General features: G+C 34.1%; 1 protein-coding gene across 3 annotated transcripts in view; it reads left to right on the forward strand.

Moving 5' to 3' along the window:
- The window catches only part of LOC149807665 (uncharacterized), a 108402-nt gene that overhangs the window by 85052 nt on the left and 11286 nt on the right, over positions 1 to 12064 (forward strand). For all 3 annotated transcript variants that reach the window (XM_089969462.1, XM_089969470.1, XM_089969456.1), the window contains exons 11-15: positions 940 to 1038; positions 5393 to 5462; positions 7714 to 7844; positions 8588 to 8634; positions 9014 to 9123. In XM_089969462.1, coding sequence (XP_089825588.1) covers positions 940 to 1038; positions 5393 to 5462; positions 7714 to 7844; positions 8588 to 8634; positions 9014 to 9123 — 457 coding nt within the window. The remainder of the gene's footprint in view (positions 1 to 939; positions 1039 to 5392; positions 5463 to 7713; positions 7845 to 8587; positions 8635 to 9013; positions 9124 to 12064) is intronic.

Consider the following 12064-nt stretch of genomic DNA (forward strand, 5'->3'; position numbering starts at 1 on the left):
GGGTTCATATCTCTGAATTGTTTAGTCATTTACTGGGTTCATATCTCTGGAGTGTTTAGTCATTTACTGGGTTCATATCTCTGAAGTGTTTAGTCATTTACTGGGTTCATATCAGGAGTGTTTAGTCATTTACTGGGTTCATATCTCAGATATGTCTATTATCCTACTGGATTTATGTCTGATATGTTTGGTCATCTATTGGATTCATATATCTGATATGTTTAGTCATCTCCTGGGTTCATATCTCTGATATGTTCAGTCATCTGCTGGGTTTGTATCTCTGGTATGTTATCTACTTGATTCATATCTCTGATATGTTTAGCTATCTGCTGGATTGATATCTCTGATATGTTTAGTCATCTGCTGGGTTCACATATCAGATATGTTTAGTCATCTGCTGGATTCATATCTGATATGTTTAGTCATCTGCTGGATTAATATCTCTGGTATATTTAGTCATCTACTTGATTTATATGTCTGATATGTTTAGTCATCTGCTGGATTCATGTCTCTGATATGTTTTGTCATCTGCTGGGTTCATATTTCTGATATGTTTAGTCATCTGCTGGATTCATATATCTGATATGTTTAGTCATCTGCTGGGTTCATATCTCTGATATGTTTAGTCATCTGCTGGATTCACAGCATTGATATGTTTAGTTTTCTACTGGGTTCATATGTCTGATATATTTAGTTAGTGTATGCCTTTGTCCTACAGGAGCAGTTGATACAAATTATAGAAGATTGATTTTTAAGGGACCAATAAGTGTTTCTATGACACTTAATGAAAGCTATTTTCCAAGAATTATTATTTGAGCCATGAATTTTATTTGTAAAGAAACTTGACATTCTTTTTGACAAAGTGTTGCTGTTATGTTGTAAGGTCTGATATAAAACACAACTTTCTCAGTAAAATTATAAAATGTATCTTCATTGCAGGGTCTCCCACTACACATCCAAATAGATACATATGAAAACCAGAAGGATTCTTATCCATGTAGTCGGGCATACTGTCAAATTAAAGTTTTCTGTGACAAAGTAAGTATCTATATTTTCTCACATCATAATGCCCTTTTGATATACAATGTTTATTGTGTTACTCAAAAGTTATAAAGTCATCAGTTATCACTGTGACTCAGAAGTCCAAAAATAGTTATTATACTGAAGTGGAATGCTATCACCAATTATGATGTGACTTGTAAGGTCTACAATGGTTATTGCACTCAAGTGGAATGCTATCACCAATTATGATGTGACTTGTAGGACTCACGGTACTAATTCCACTCCAATGGTAAACATATGGAAACACTATCATATTCAAAATTCAATAATTTAAAAATTTATGGGTGCTGATAATGACGCCTATAATTCTTCATGCACATCTAACCTTGGTGCAAGCTTATGTGTGGAGAACACCATATGACCCGCGGCACTTTGTTTACATACATGTGCATGAAACACGTGTTATTGATTCTGCACCAAATGAATCAGGTGCTACTTTCAGTATTGAGTACTCTGAGTCAAGCCTGTAAAAATGCTAAAATTGCATCAGTAGAAATTTGTCAATATTTTTTTTACATTACATATAGGATAAGCTCTCAAAAGATATTTTTCCTAAAATTTTAATTTTCATTATTAACCAATTATGGACTACCAAACCTGTAAATACTCTATTATTTCTTCACCCATTTCTAGACTGGTTCACATTTCTTCCGTATAATTAGTACCATGTGTCCTATAACCAGATTTAAATTTTTTAGAAAAAGTTATATTTTACTCCTTGATATTAGAGCATAATTGTAAGAAAGAATTGGCCATGCTTGTGCATGGATAATAGTGCAATAGCATTTTATGTGATACCAGTATCTATAGTTAAATTGCATCCGCATTACATGTTGCTGTGTTGTATTGTACTTATTAGCGGCTTATTCTTGTTATTAAAATAATTGTTTTCTGCCTTTGTATCTTCATGTTATCTTTCTATGGCATGCATGCTACACAAAAGAAACACAAGCATGCTGACATCGGCAAGTATGACATCACAGGGTATCAAATTACATGACGCATTGTATTTTCATCTCTCACTGGCTATAAGACAAGTTTTAAATGTTTTAAATTTCAAAATTGCATTTCTTTTCTTGCTGACTCTCACAGAAATAAGATGCAGTGCATCCCTATTCACATCAATCAAACAAAACAAATAAGTGTGCCACATGACAGGTCAAAATGATAAGAGGTCATTGCCCTTTTGTGACTAAAACAAATACACACACCCATGAAGCATCAAGAGATGCTGACATTCCAAACTTATTTAAACTATCATCACATGTGATTCTTGACCCCCAAATGTTAATAAAAAGGTATAAAAGCCAAGGAAGAGTTCCATAAGCTTTATTATACTGAATAATTAAATAACATAGTGCCACTTTTTAGTATAAAACTATGGGGAAGGGTGAATAAGCAAAGAATAGACAGAGTAATTTCTTCAAACCTGGTAATGTTTCCCACAACAAGGGGGGCAAATGTGTATCAACCCAAATAACACATCAACATGAGGTATGTTACATAAGGACAACAAGAGACAAATTTGAAAAAGCTATCCAAAGTTCCTATAATGCTGACATTGATGTTGGAGACAGAAAGTGTATGCACCAACTGTTATGACTCGAGCTATTAAGTATACTGGAGGTGGAGAAATGTGTGAAAAACTTTGCTATGCCAAGACAAGTTCATGTCTCTATGCAATATGCAGACACTGATAAAACTTGTCACTGAATAAACTGCTTGTTAAATTTAAGTAATAGAATTGAATTGCATATTGAAGTTGTCTAATACATAAATATACACCTACATTTACCCAAAGCTCATAAAAGGTTAAGAAAAAGTCTCAAAATCATTACTATGGCTACTTTCCACTATAAGCAGTGTTAAATTACTTATTTTTTAATATAAAGCTGAAAAAAATGCATCCATTATTGAACAAAAGAGACACAAAGCAAACATTGCAATCACTCAATTACAGTCAAAGGGGAGGTAATACACCTTGATTTGGCAAACCAAATGGCAAGCTCTAATTTACAGCTAAATGATTCCTTACTATTACTTGATGGTAAGAACAGAGCAATGTAGGTTTTATAAATAGCTTTTGTTTCAAATATGAAACCATATTTCTGACATGAAGCTTGTTTTCATTTATTCACAACAACATATATGGTGAACAAAACACATATCGCTTAGTGCACACAGTAATGAAATGCTGAGATTTGGAATAATGTGTTCTGAGACCACAAGTTGCAACACCCTGAGTATAAAGGTTTTTTATCATGGGACTTGGTACATGAAGAAAAAAGAGATCTGGTTTGAAGGGAGAGAGCAGTATGTTCACCATGCAGTTATACATCAAGAATGTTTCAACTGTATGAGGAGAGGTTGGGGAAGAAAAACTGCCCGTGTAAAGAATGCAATACAGATAGGACTTTTGCAGACTTATATTGGGAATGAAGGGTTGAAAACTATTATTTTAAGTGAAAATGTCCCTCCCTGCTCCCTCAACAAAAGGGATGCAGAAAAGTTCCAATACTGTTTGCCCAAAAATGTAATGTACCAATATGAGAAACATGCTGAACATAGAATAGGTGTCAATGAATTTAATTCTAGGATAAGAAAAAAGACTGGTATAATTGATATTCAGTGTGACTCGATATAATAATTCAGTTTACAGGCTGAGGCAATGCAGCATGTGCAGTTTTGTGCACAGTCCTTATTTTTACAATGTTCTCTGCTTTGATCTGCTGAGTGTGTCTCTAAAGTTAAATGATCAGTACTGATACATAAGTGATTGTGACATAAGTGGCTTACATATAAAATCTCCCCCCACCCCCTTTTGGGGAATTGTTGCATGTGTTAAATGGTATTTGACCATATAGGCCAATCTATGGGTACAATCATATGAAATTCTGCCATCAGGCCATACTATGCTCTTTTCCCTATGGCCTGAGCTATCTACTTCCACTCTCCAGTGTATAAAACCATCCCCATCTGTCTTTTGTATAGAATTTTTCTCCAATATCACATGCAAACCATGATAAAAAGACTCCATTATGATTGTCATATGTAAAAACCACCAAATTGATATCCTGGATGCACGTGGTAACCATGGAAACAACAAGCTCCTATTATGGTATAGGTCGCATATAGGACTCACGGTACTAGTTCCACTCCAATGGTAAACATATGGAAACACTATCATATTCAAAATTCAATAACTTAAAATTTATGGGTGCTGATAATGACACCTATAATTCTTCATGCACATCTAACCTTGGTGCAAGCTTATGTGTGGAGAACACCATATGACCCGCAGCACATTGTTTACATACATGTGCATGAAACACGTGTTATTGATTCTGCACCAAATGAATCAGGTGCTACTTTCAGTATTGAGTACTCCTGAGTCAAGCCTGTAAAAATGCTAAAATTGCATCAGTAGAAATTTGTCAATATTTTTTTTACATTACATATAGGATAAGCTCTCAAAAGATATTTTTCCTAAAATTTTAATTTTCATTATTAACCAATTATGGACCACCAAACCTGTAAATACTCTATTATTCTTCACCCATTTCTAGACTGGTTCACAGTTCTTCCGTATAATTAGTACCGTGTGTCCTGTAAGGTCTACACTGGTTATTGTACTCGAGTGTTATATATCACCAATTATGATGTGACTTGTAAGGTCTACAATGGTTATTGTACTCAAGTGGAATGCTATCACCAATTATGATGTGACTTGTAAGGTCTACAATCATTATTGTACTCAAGTGCTATATGTCACCAATTATGATGTGACTTGTAAGGTCTACAGTGGTTATTGTACTCACGTGTTATATATCACCAGTTATTATGTGACTTACAAGGTTTACAGTGGTTATTGTATATCACCAATTATGATGGGACTTGTAAGGTCTACAGTGGTTATTGTACTCAAGTGTTATATATCACCAATTATCACTGGGACTCAGAAGTCGTGAAATATTCCACTGTGATTTTGACTGTATTATTTATCTTCCTATTTCTACAAAAATATATGAAACCATCTTAAAACAAATATACATATTGTACTTGTATTTGATATTATATTGATTGGTCACTGTATGAATCATAGTGTTTACATTTGAAGAAAAATAGATATAATTAGAGGAAATGTTACCAGGGAAGGCCTCATCATGTGAATGTCTTGATTCTTCATTGCATACTAAAGTCATAAGAGTTCTTTTAAAATCATAAATATAGAATTTGAAACAATATCAAGATCATTATGTAGATACAAAAGCTGATTACAATAATAACAGCTAGACTTTGTACATGTAATTGATTGTAATTTTCTCCCCAGGGTGCTGAAAGGAAAACCAGAGATGAAGAAAAACGAAAAAGCAACAGGGCAAAAGGCGATGGTACTGCATGTTAGTATTTACCAATGTCAATTTATTCAAGTTGATGACCTACTTTTTATTTAATCTGAATCTTTAAATACTTGTTCATTTTAATTTTCAGACTATTGTATACTGTAAAACTAAAACTTAAAATTGGTTGATTTTTAAAATCTCAATTACACATGGCATGTACCCTTTTTTAAGTTGACTGTCTTCTGTCTCTATTTTATGCCCTATGGTAAAGAGCTATGTTATGATATATATATATATATATATATATATATATATATATATATACACACACATACACCACTCCCTCGATAACTTGCGCCCTGATAACTTGCGAACGCGCTTATAATGTGGTATCAGGCGTGGATCCCATTTTTTAAACCCAAAAATACAAAAAAATTTATCCCAAAATTGGTAACAGAAGCTTTGATGTATTGTTCATTTTATCATTGAAAATGGTAGATAGGACCTGGAAAGTTTAATCAACACTATGAAATATCAAATTTAAAAATGACTCATACAATTGTTTTACATTTTCTTTCCAAACGACATTCCTAGTACACCGCAATTGATGATATGTAAGGAAATTTTGATCAGTGAAAATGTCACTTACGCCGAGCAGTACATTACTTTAATAACTAAATACAAATTAAATAATTTTTTCATCAATTGAAATTTTTGTTCTAGTTCCATCTTTTAGTTCCTTTTAAGTGTAATTGTCATAAGTGCAATGTGTCCTCTTGTAATTAAACGTAAAATGCGTCAATCTACTGTAACAGCTATGTTCGTGAGCGTTTCTCTGAGAACCTAATTAAGTGCCGACCGTGTTTTGATAACTGACTTGCGGAAGTATTTGTTGTATTGTTGCACTGAATTAAAAGCTGGCCTCCTTTATATTATCATGTTAATTATGTCTTTTGAATAAAAAGAAAAGGAGGTGGAATAAAAGAAAAGTTAAAAGGCACAAAAATCAGACTATCTTAAAATCTAGCAGCCTTGGTTGTATGTCGGGTGAACTCACTTCATTTGATCAATCGAACACTGTAATAACCTTATTGTGTATGTAACAGAAACTACCTTAAATTAACCGACTCTTTCATAACTGTGATCAAAGATAACAAGGCAGCAAAGCGAAAAGAATACTTCGTAAAATAAAGAGCTTGATTTCACTGATACGGACCATTGTGGGCAAGCGAGTTTCAGAGAATTCTTGAACTGGCATTTAGAGATATCCTCAGGGATGATGAGAACTTTCATTATTACTTCCAATGAAATCATGACATTAACACTGTACTAATTGAACAATAAAAAATTGAGTTTCGATGTAGATGTGTAACTAAATAAATGTTGCATGTTTTGAAAAGAAAGGAATCTTGTTTGGTGGTGTATCAACAGTTAGTCTAGTTCCCAAATTGTGGACTACCGATTTGGCAAGATACTATTAAATACCACTGCAGGAACCAGACTCATCAAGAAAACAAAAAGCAGTGACGTAATACACAGATTTTTCGCGTACACATGATGGTTGTTCAAACCAGTTGGAACTATCTTTCATATGTTGGATATTTTGAAGGAAAAAAAATGCTATTTAAACAGAATAACAAACAACTTCATTAGAAAAAGCGCATTATTAAAAATTATTATCGACGTGAATGTAAAATGAGGTTTCAGTTATTAAACAGCCCAGTTCCCTAATGCCGCCCCCTTCCCCCCTACGGTTATCTCGATGTCAAAGCAATTTTTAAAAATTTTTGGAGGTCCCTCTGTAACTTGCGCCTCGCTTATAGTGTGGTCTATGTTTGTGCGCGAGTTATCGAGGGAGAGGTATATATATATATATATATATATATATATATATATATATATATATATATATATATATATACACTTGCATATAGATCTGGGTCTATGCAGCAGTTTGGTAAAAATAATCAGTAGAACAAACAACATGGACCCAGATCTGCTGGCACATTATGCAATGGCTGATCAGGGTCTGTGTTGTTTACAGTTGGACTCGACTTTTAAGTGAGTATATATCGTGCATGAACACCTTGTCTGTCAAATATTGTTCACTCTTTCATAATTGTTCAGTTTCTTAGTGATAGGTTAAAAAATGGCTTTTCTATTCAGATCTTCATGTCAAAGCAAGATTTTCTCAAGGATGTAAATTTCAGAGTGCATTTTAGAAGTTGATTTTTGATCTACACTGTGTTCCCAAGAGTATTTCCTTTGTAGCTGTATGATTATATACATATTTTTGATATCTTATCAGCAAGGAAAAAGGGTGAGGAAATCTACCATCCAGCAACTGAGAGATCAGAGTTTTACCCCATGGCAGACTTACGGACAATGCCAATCCTGTTCACACCAAGCTTTGAAAGAGATAATGACAGTGTACAGAGGGTAGGTTTTACTTAGAGAAATTAAAAAAAAACCTGATTGTGCCTGCAAAAGCAGTTTTGGTACAGATAAAAAATAATACAGATGATTTCAGTCCTGTATTTGAATGAGACAATGACAGTGTACAGATTATAGGTTTTCCTTAGAGAAATTGAAAACAACTAAGAATGCCTGCAAAAAGGGGCTTTGATTTAGATACAAAGTGATACAGATGATGTCAGTCCTGTAACTGAATGAGACAGTGATAGTGTACAAATGGTAGGTCCTGTGTTCAAATCAGACAATATCATTGTACAAAGGGTAGGTCCTGTGTTCAAATCAGACAATATCATTGTACAAAGGGTAGGTCCTGTGTTCAAATCAGACAATATCATTGTACAAAGGGTAGGTCCTGTGTTCAAATCAGACAATATCATTATACAAAGGGTAGGTCCTGTGTTCAAATCAGACAATATCATTGTACAAAGGGTAGGTCCTGTGTTCAAATCAGACAATATCAGTGTACAAAGGGTAGGTCCTGTGTTCAAATCAGACAATATCAGTGTACAAAGGGTAGGTCCTGTGTTCAAATCAGACAATATCATTGTACAAAGGGTAGGTCCTGTGTTCAAATCAGACAATATCAGTGTACAAAGGGTAGGTCCTGTGTTCAAATCAGACAATATCAGTGTACAACATTTGTGAACAATGACCCTTCTGTACCCACAGTAAACATATTTAATAAAATTACTGAATTATACTTTCAGGCCAGTCCAGTACAGATGACATCAAATGATGAGGATGGAAGTTCCAGGTATGTTAATGGAAGCAGTGTAAACTAATTAAAACAATTGTAAAAGTATTTGGGTGCAATTTTATTTCCAAATTTCGAATATAACAATTTATGCATAGAAAATAAATTACATATTTTAGTACAAGGTTGCAAACATATAAATTAATGACATTTGATATCATCTTAATAGCTGACACAGAAACTAAATGCTTTTGATATTATGATCTGTTTTCATGAATTAAACAAAAGATAATCATAGCAAGAATTTATTCAGTAGATTGACCTGGGAATTTCTTCAAAATATTTATAATGGACTTTGTATAAAATGTTGGATATGATGAGGATTTTGTTGAGTTCATGTATTTCTGCCAATATGATGCAAAATGTTACTTTTCTACAGTGTGACGAGCACTGGGGAGCAGTATGATGGTGGTTATGAAGATGGGTATATTTCTGGTGTCAAAAAACCACGACAAGATTCCTACTGTCCCCTTTCAAATATCCCAACAGGTAACTCACACTGTATTCATCTAAACAACTTAAGCTGTCATTGTTATCTGGCCTGTACAACATATAGCATAGCTTCTTCTATGATCCCAGTATCATTGGCATTAGAGGGTGTAGGCATCAGATTAATATTTGATTTTAAGAGTCCCCAGAGTATCATTGGGGTTAGAGGGTGTTTCTAAGAATTTGATAATGGGACATATGAAGAACTATGCATTTAAATTTCACTTTTCTGTGTTAAGAAATGCATGACTTTATTTCATACTTGTTATAAATCTCATTTTACTGACTTTTTTGCAATTTATGGGGAGAAGTTTGAGTATAAGGCTCAAGTTTGTTCTTAGTATACAGCAGGTTGAAGTTTGTATTAAAAATTTTGTCTATGACTTTTAGGATGGAACCATGCATTTATATTTCACTTCATTGTCCTAATTAGTAACATGTTTGCATTGTATATTTGTTATATGTATAGAGCAGATTAAAGTGCTATATTTGTTTTATCAGGTAAATCTTTTGAATCCTCTTTCTTGTTACCCTAAAACCAACTTTAAATAGCTTTCAGAAGATACAACCCATTTTCATATGATCCACTAATAATGTGAACGGGTCATTTTAGTGTTAACCTCATCTGTGTGTCTGTTCATTGTCTGCCCTTCTCTCAATCAAACCTTGGTTTAATTTTTTGATTACTTTGGGTAAAATGTTTCAGGCACTCTCATTTATATGGTGATGTAGTTTTGTATTTGGATACAGCTTGGAGATAACTAAATGGTTATGCATAAGTAGGTTAGTAGGACTTATATTTCATATAACAAGTGACTTTTACCTTGGGCATATGTTCATTGTGAGTTTACAATCATTTGGTTTTCATCTCACTTCTATCCATTTGAGTTCAAGTCTCAGCTTGGCCAGCATAGGTATATGAGAAAGCTTGCCCATAGTTTCCTGTTGGTTAGTGGTTCATCCTTGATCCTCCAAGGCTCTTTCTCCCCAAATATACTGGCTGACATGTACCATATGCTGAAAATAGCATTATACACAACAAAAAACCCAAAATATTTCATACATACCTAACTTTTAGTCAGATATTTAGGTTAGTTTTACAGGTAATGATTTGTAATATTGTTTGGATACTTAGTGGTATGCATGACACCCTCATTCCAAAAGTAGGTCACTGAAAGCTATATTTCAAGCTCCATCAACTTTTCTCATGATGCTTTTTTTTTGGATCAATGTGTTGTGTACTACTGACTCCTTAGGTACATGTGTGTTTATTGATCAGTGTGTTATGTACTATTGACTCTTCAGGTAAATGCATGTTTACTGATCAGTGTGTTGTGTACTATTGACTTCAGGTACATGTATGTTTATTGATCAGTGTGTTGTGTACTATTGACTCGTCAGGTACATAGCTGAATTAATCAGTGTTGTGTTGTGTACTATTGACTCATCAGGTACATAGCTGATTTAATCAGTGTGTTGTGTACTATTGACTCTTCAGGTACATGTATGTTTATTGATCAGTGTGTTGGGTACTACTGACTCTTCAGGTACATGTATGTTTATTGATCAGTGTGTTGGGTACTACTGACTCTTCAGGTACATGCATGTTTATTGATCAGTGTGTTGGGTACTATTGACTCTTCAGGTACGTATGTATTTTTTATCAGTGTGTTGGGTACTGCTGACTCTTCAGGTACATGTATGTTTATTGATCAGTGTGTTGTGTACTATTGACTCTTCAGGTACATGTATGTTTATTGATCAGTGTGTTGGGTACTATTGACTCTTCAGGTGCATGAGTATTTATTGATCACTGTGTTGGGTACTGCTGACTCTTCAGGTACATGTATGTTTATTGATCAGTGTGTTGTGTACTATTGACTCTTCAGGTATGTGTATGTTTATTGATCAGTGTGTTGTATACTATTGACTCTTCAGGTACATGTGTCTTTATTGATCAGTGTGTTGGGTACTATTGACTCTTCAGGTATGTGTAATTTTGTTGATCAGTGTGTTGTATATGATTGACTCTTCAGGTACGTGTATGTTTATTGATCAGTGTGTTGTGTACTATTGACTCTTCAGGTATGTGTATGTTCATTGATCAGTGTGTTGCATACTATTGACTCTTCAGGTACATGTATGTTTATTGATCAGTGTGTTGGGTACTGCTGACTCTTCAGGTACATGTATGTTTATGATCATTGTTGTGTACTGTTGACTCTTCAGGTACATGCATGTTTATTGATCAGTGTGTTGGGTACTACTGACTCTTCAGGTACATGTATGTTTATTGATCAGTGTGTTGTATACTATTGACTCTTCAGGTACATGTATGTTTATTGATAAGTGTGTTGGGTACTATTGACTCTTCAGGTACATGTATGTTTATTGATCAGTGTGTTGTATACTATTGACTCTTCAGGTACATGTATGTTTATTGATCAGTGTGTTGGGTACTATTGACTCTTCAGGTACATGTATGTTTATTGATCACTGTGTTGTGTACTATTGACTCTTCAGGTACATATATGTTTACTGATCAGTGTGTTGGGTACTACTGACTCTTCAGGTACATTTATGTTTATTGATCAGTGTGTTGTGTACTATTGACTCTTCAGGTACGTGTAAGTTTATTGATCAGTGTGTTGTATACTATTGACTCTTCAGGTACATGTGTCTTTATTGATCAGTGTGTTGGGTACTATTGACTCTTCAGGTACGTGTATGTTTATTGATCAGTGTGTTGTATACGATTGACTCTTCAGGTACATTTATGTTCATTGATCAGTGTGTTGTATACTATTGACTCTTCAGGTGCATGTATGTTTATTGATCAGTGTGTTGGGTACTGCTGACTCTTCAGGTACATGTATGTTTATTGATCATTGTTGTGTACTGTTGACTCTTCAGGTACATGCATGTTTATTGATCACTGTGT

Source organism: Sinohyriopsis cumingii, chromosome 1 (assembly GCF_028554795.1).
Source record: "Sinohyriopsis cumingii isolate HCF-2022 chromosome 1, ASM2855479v2, whole genome shotgun sequence".
NCBI lineage: Eukaryota > Metazoa > Mollusca > Bivalvia > Unionida > Unionidae > Sinohyriopsis > Sinohyriopsis cumingii.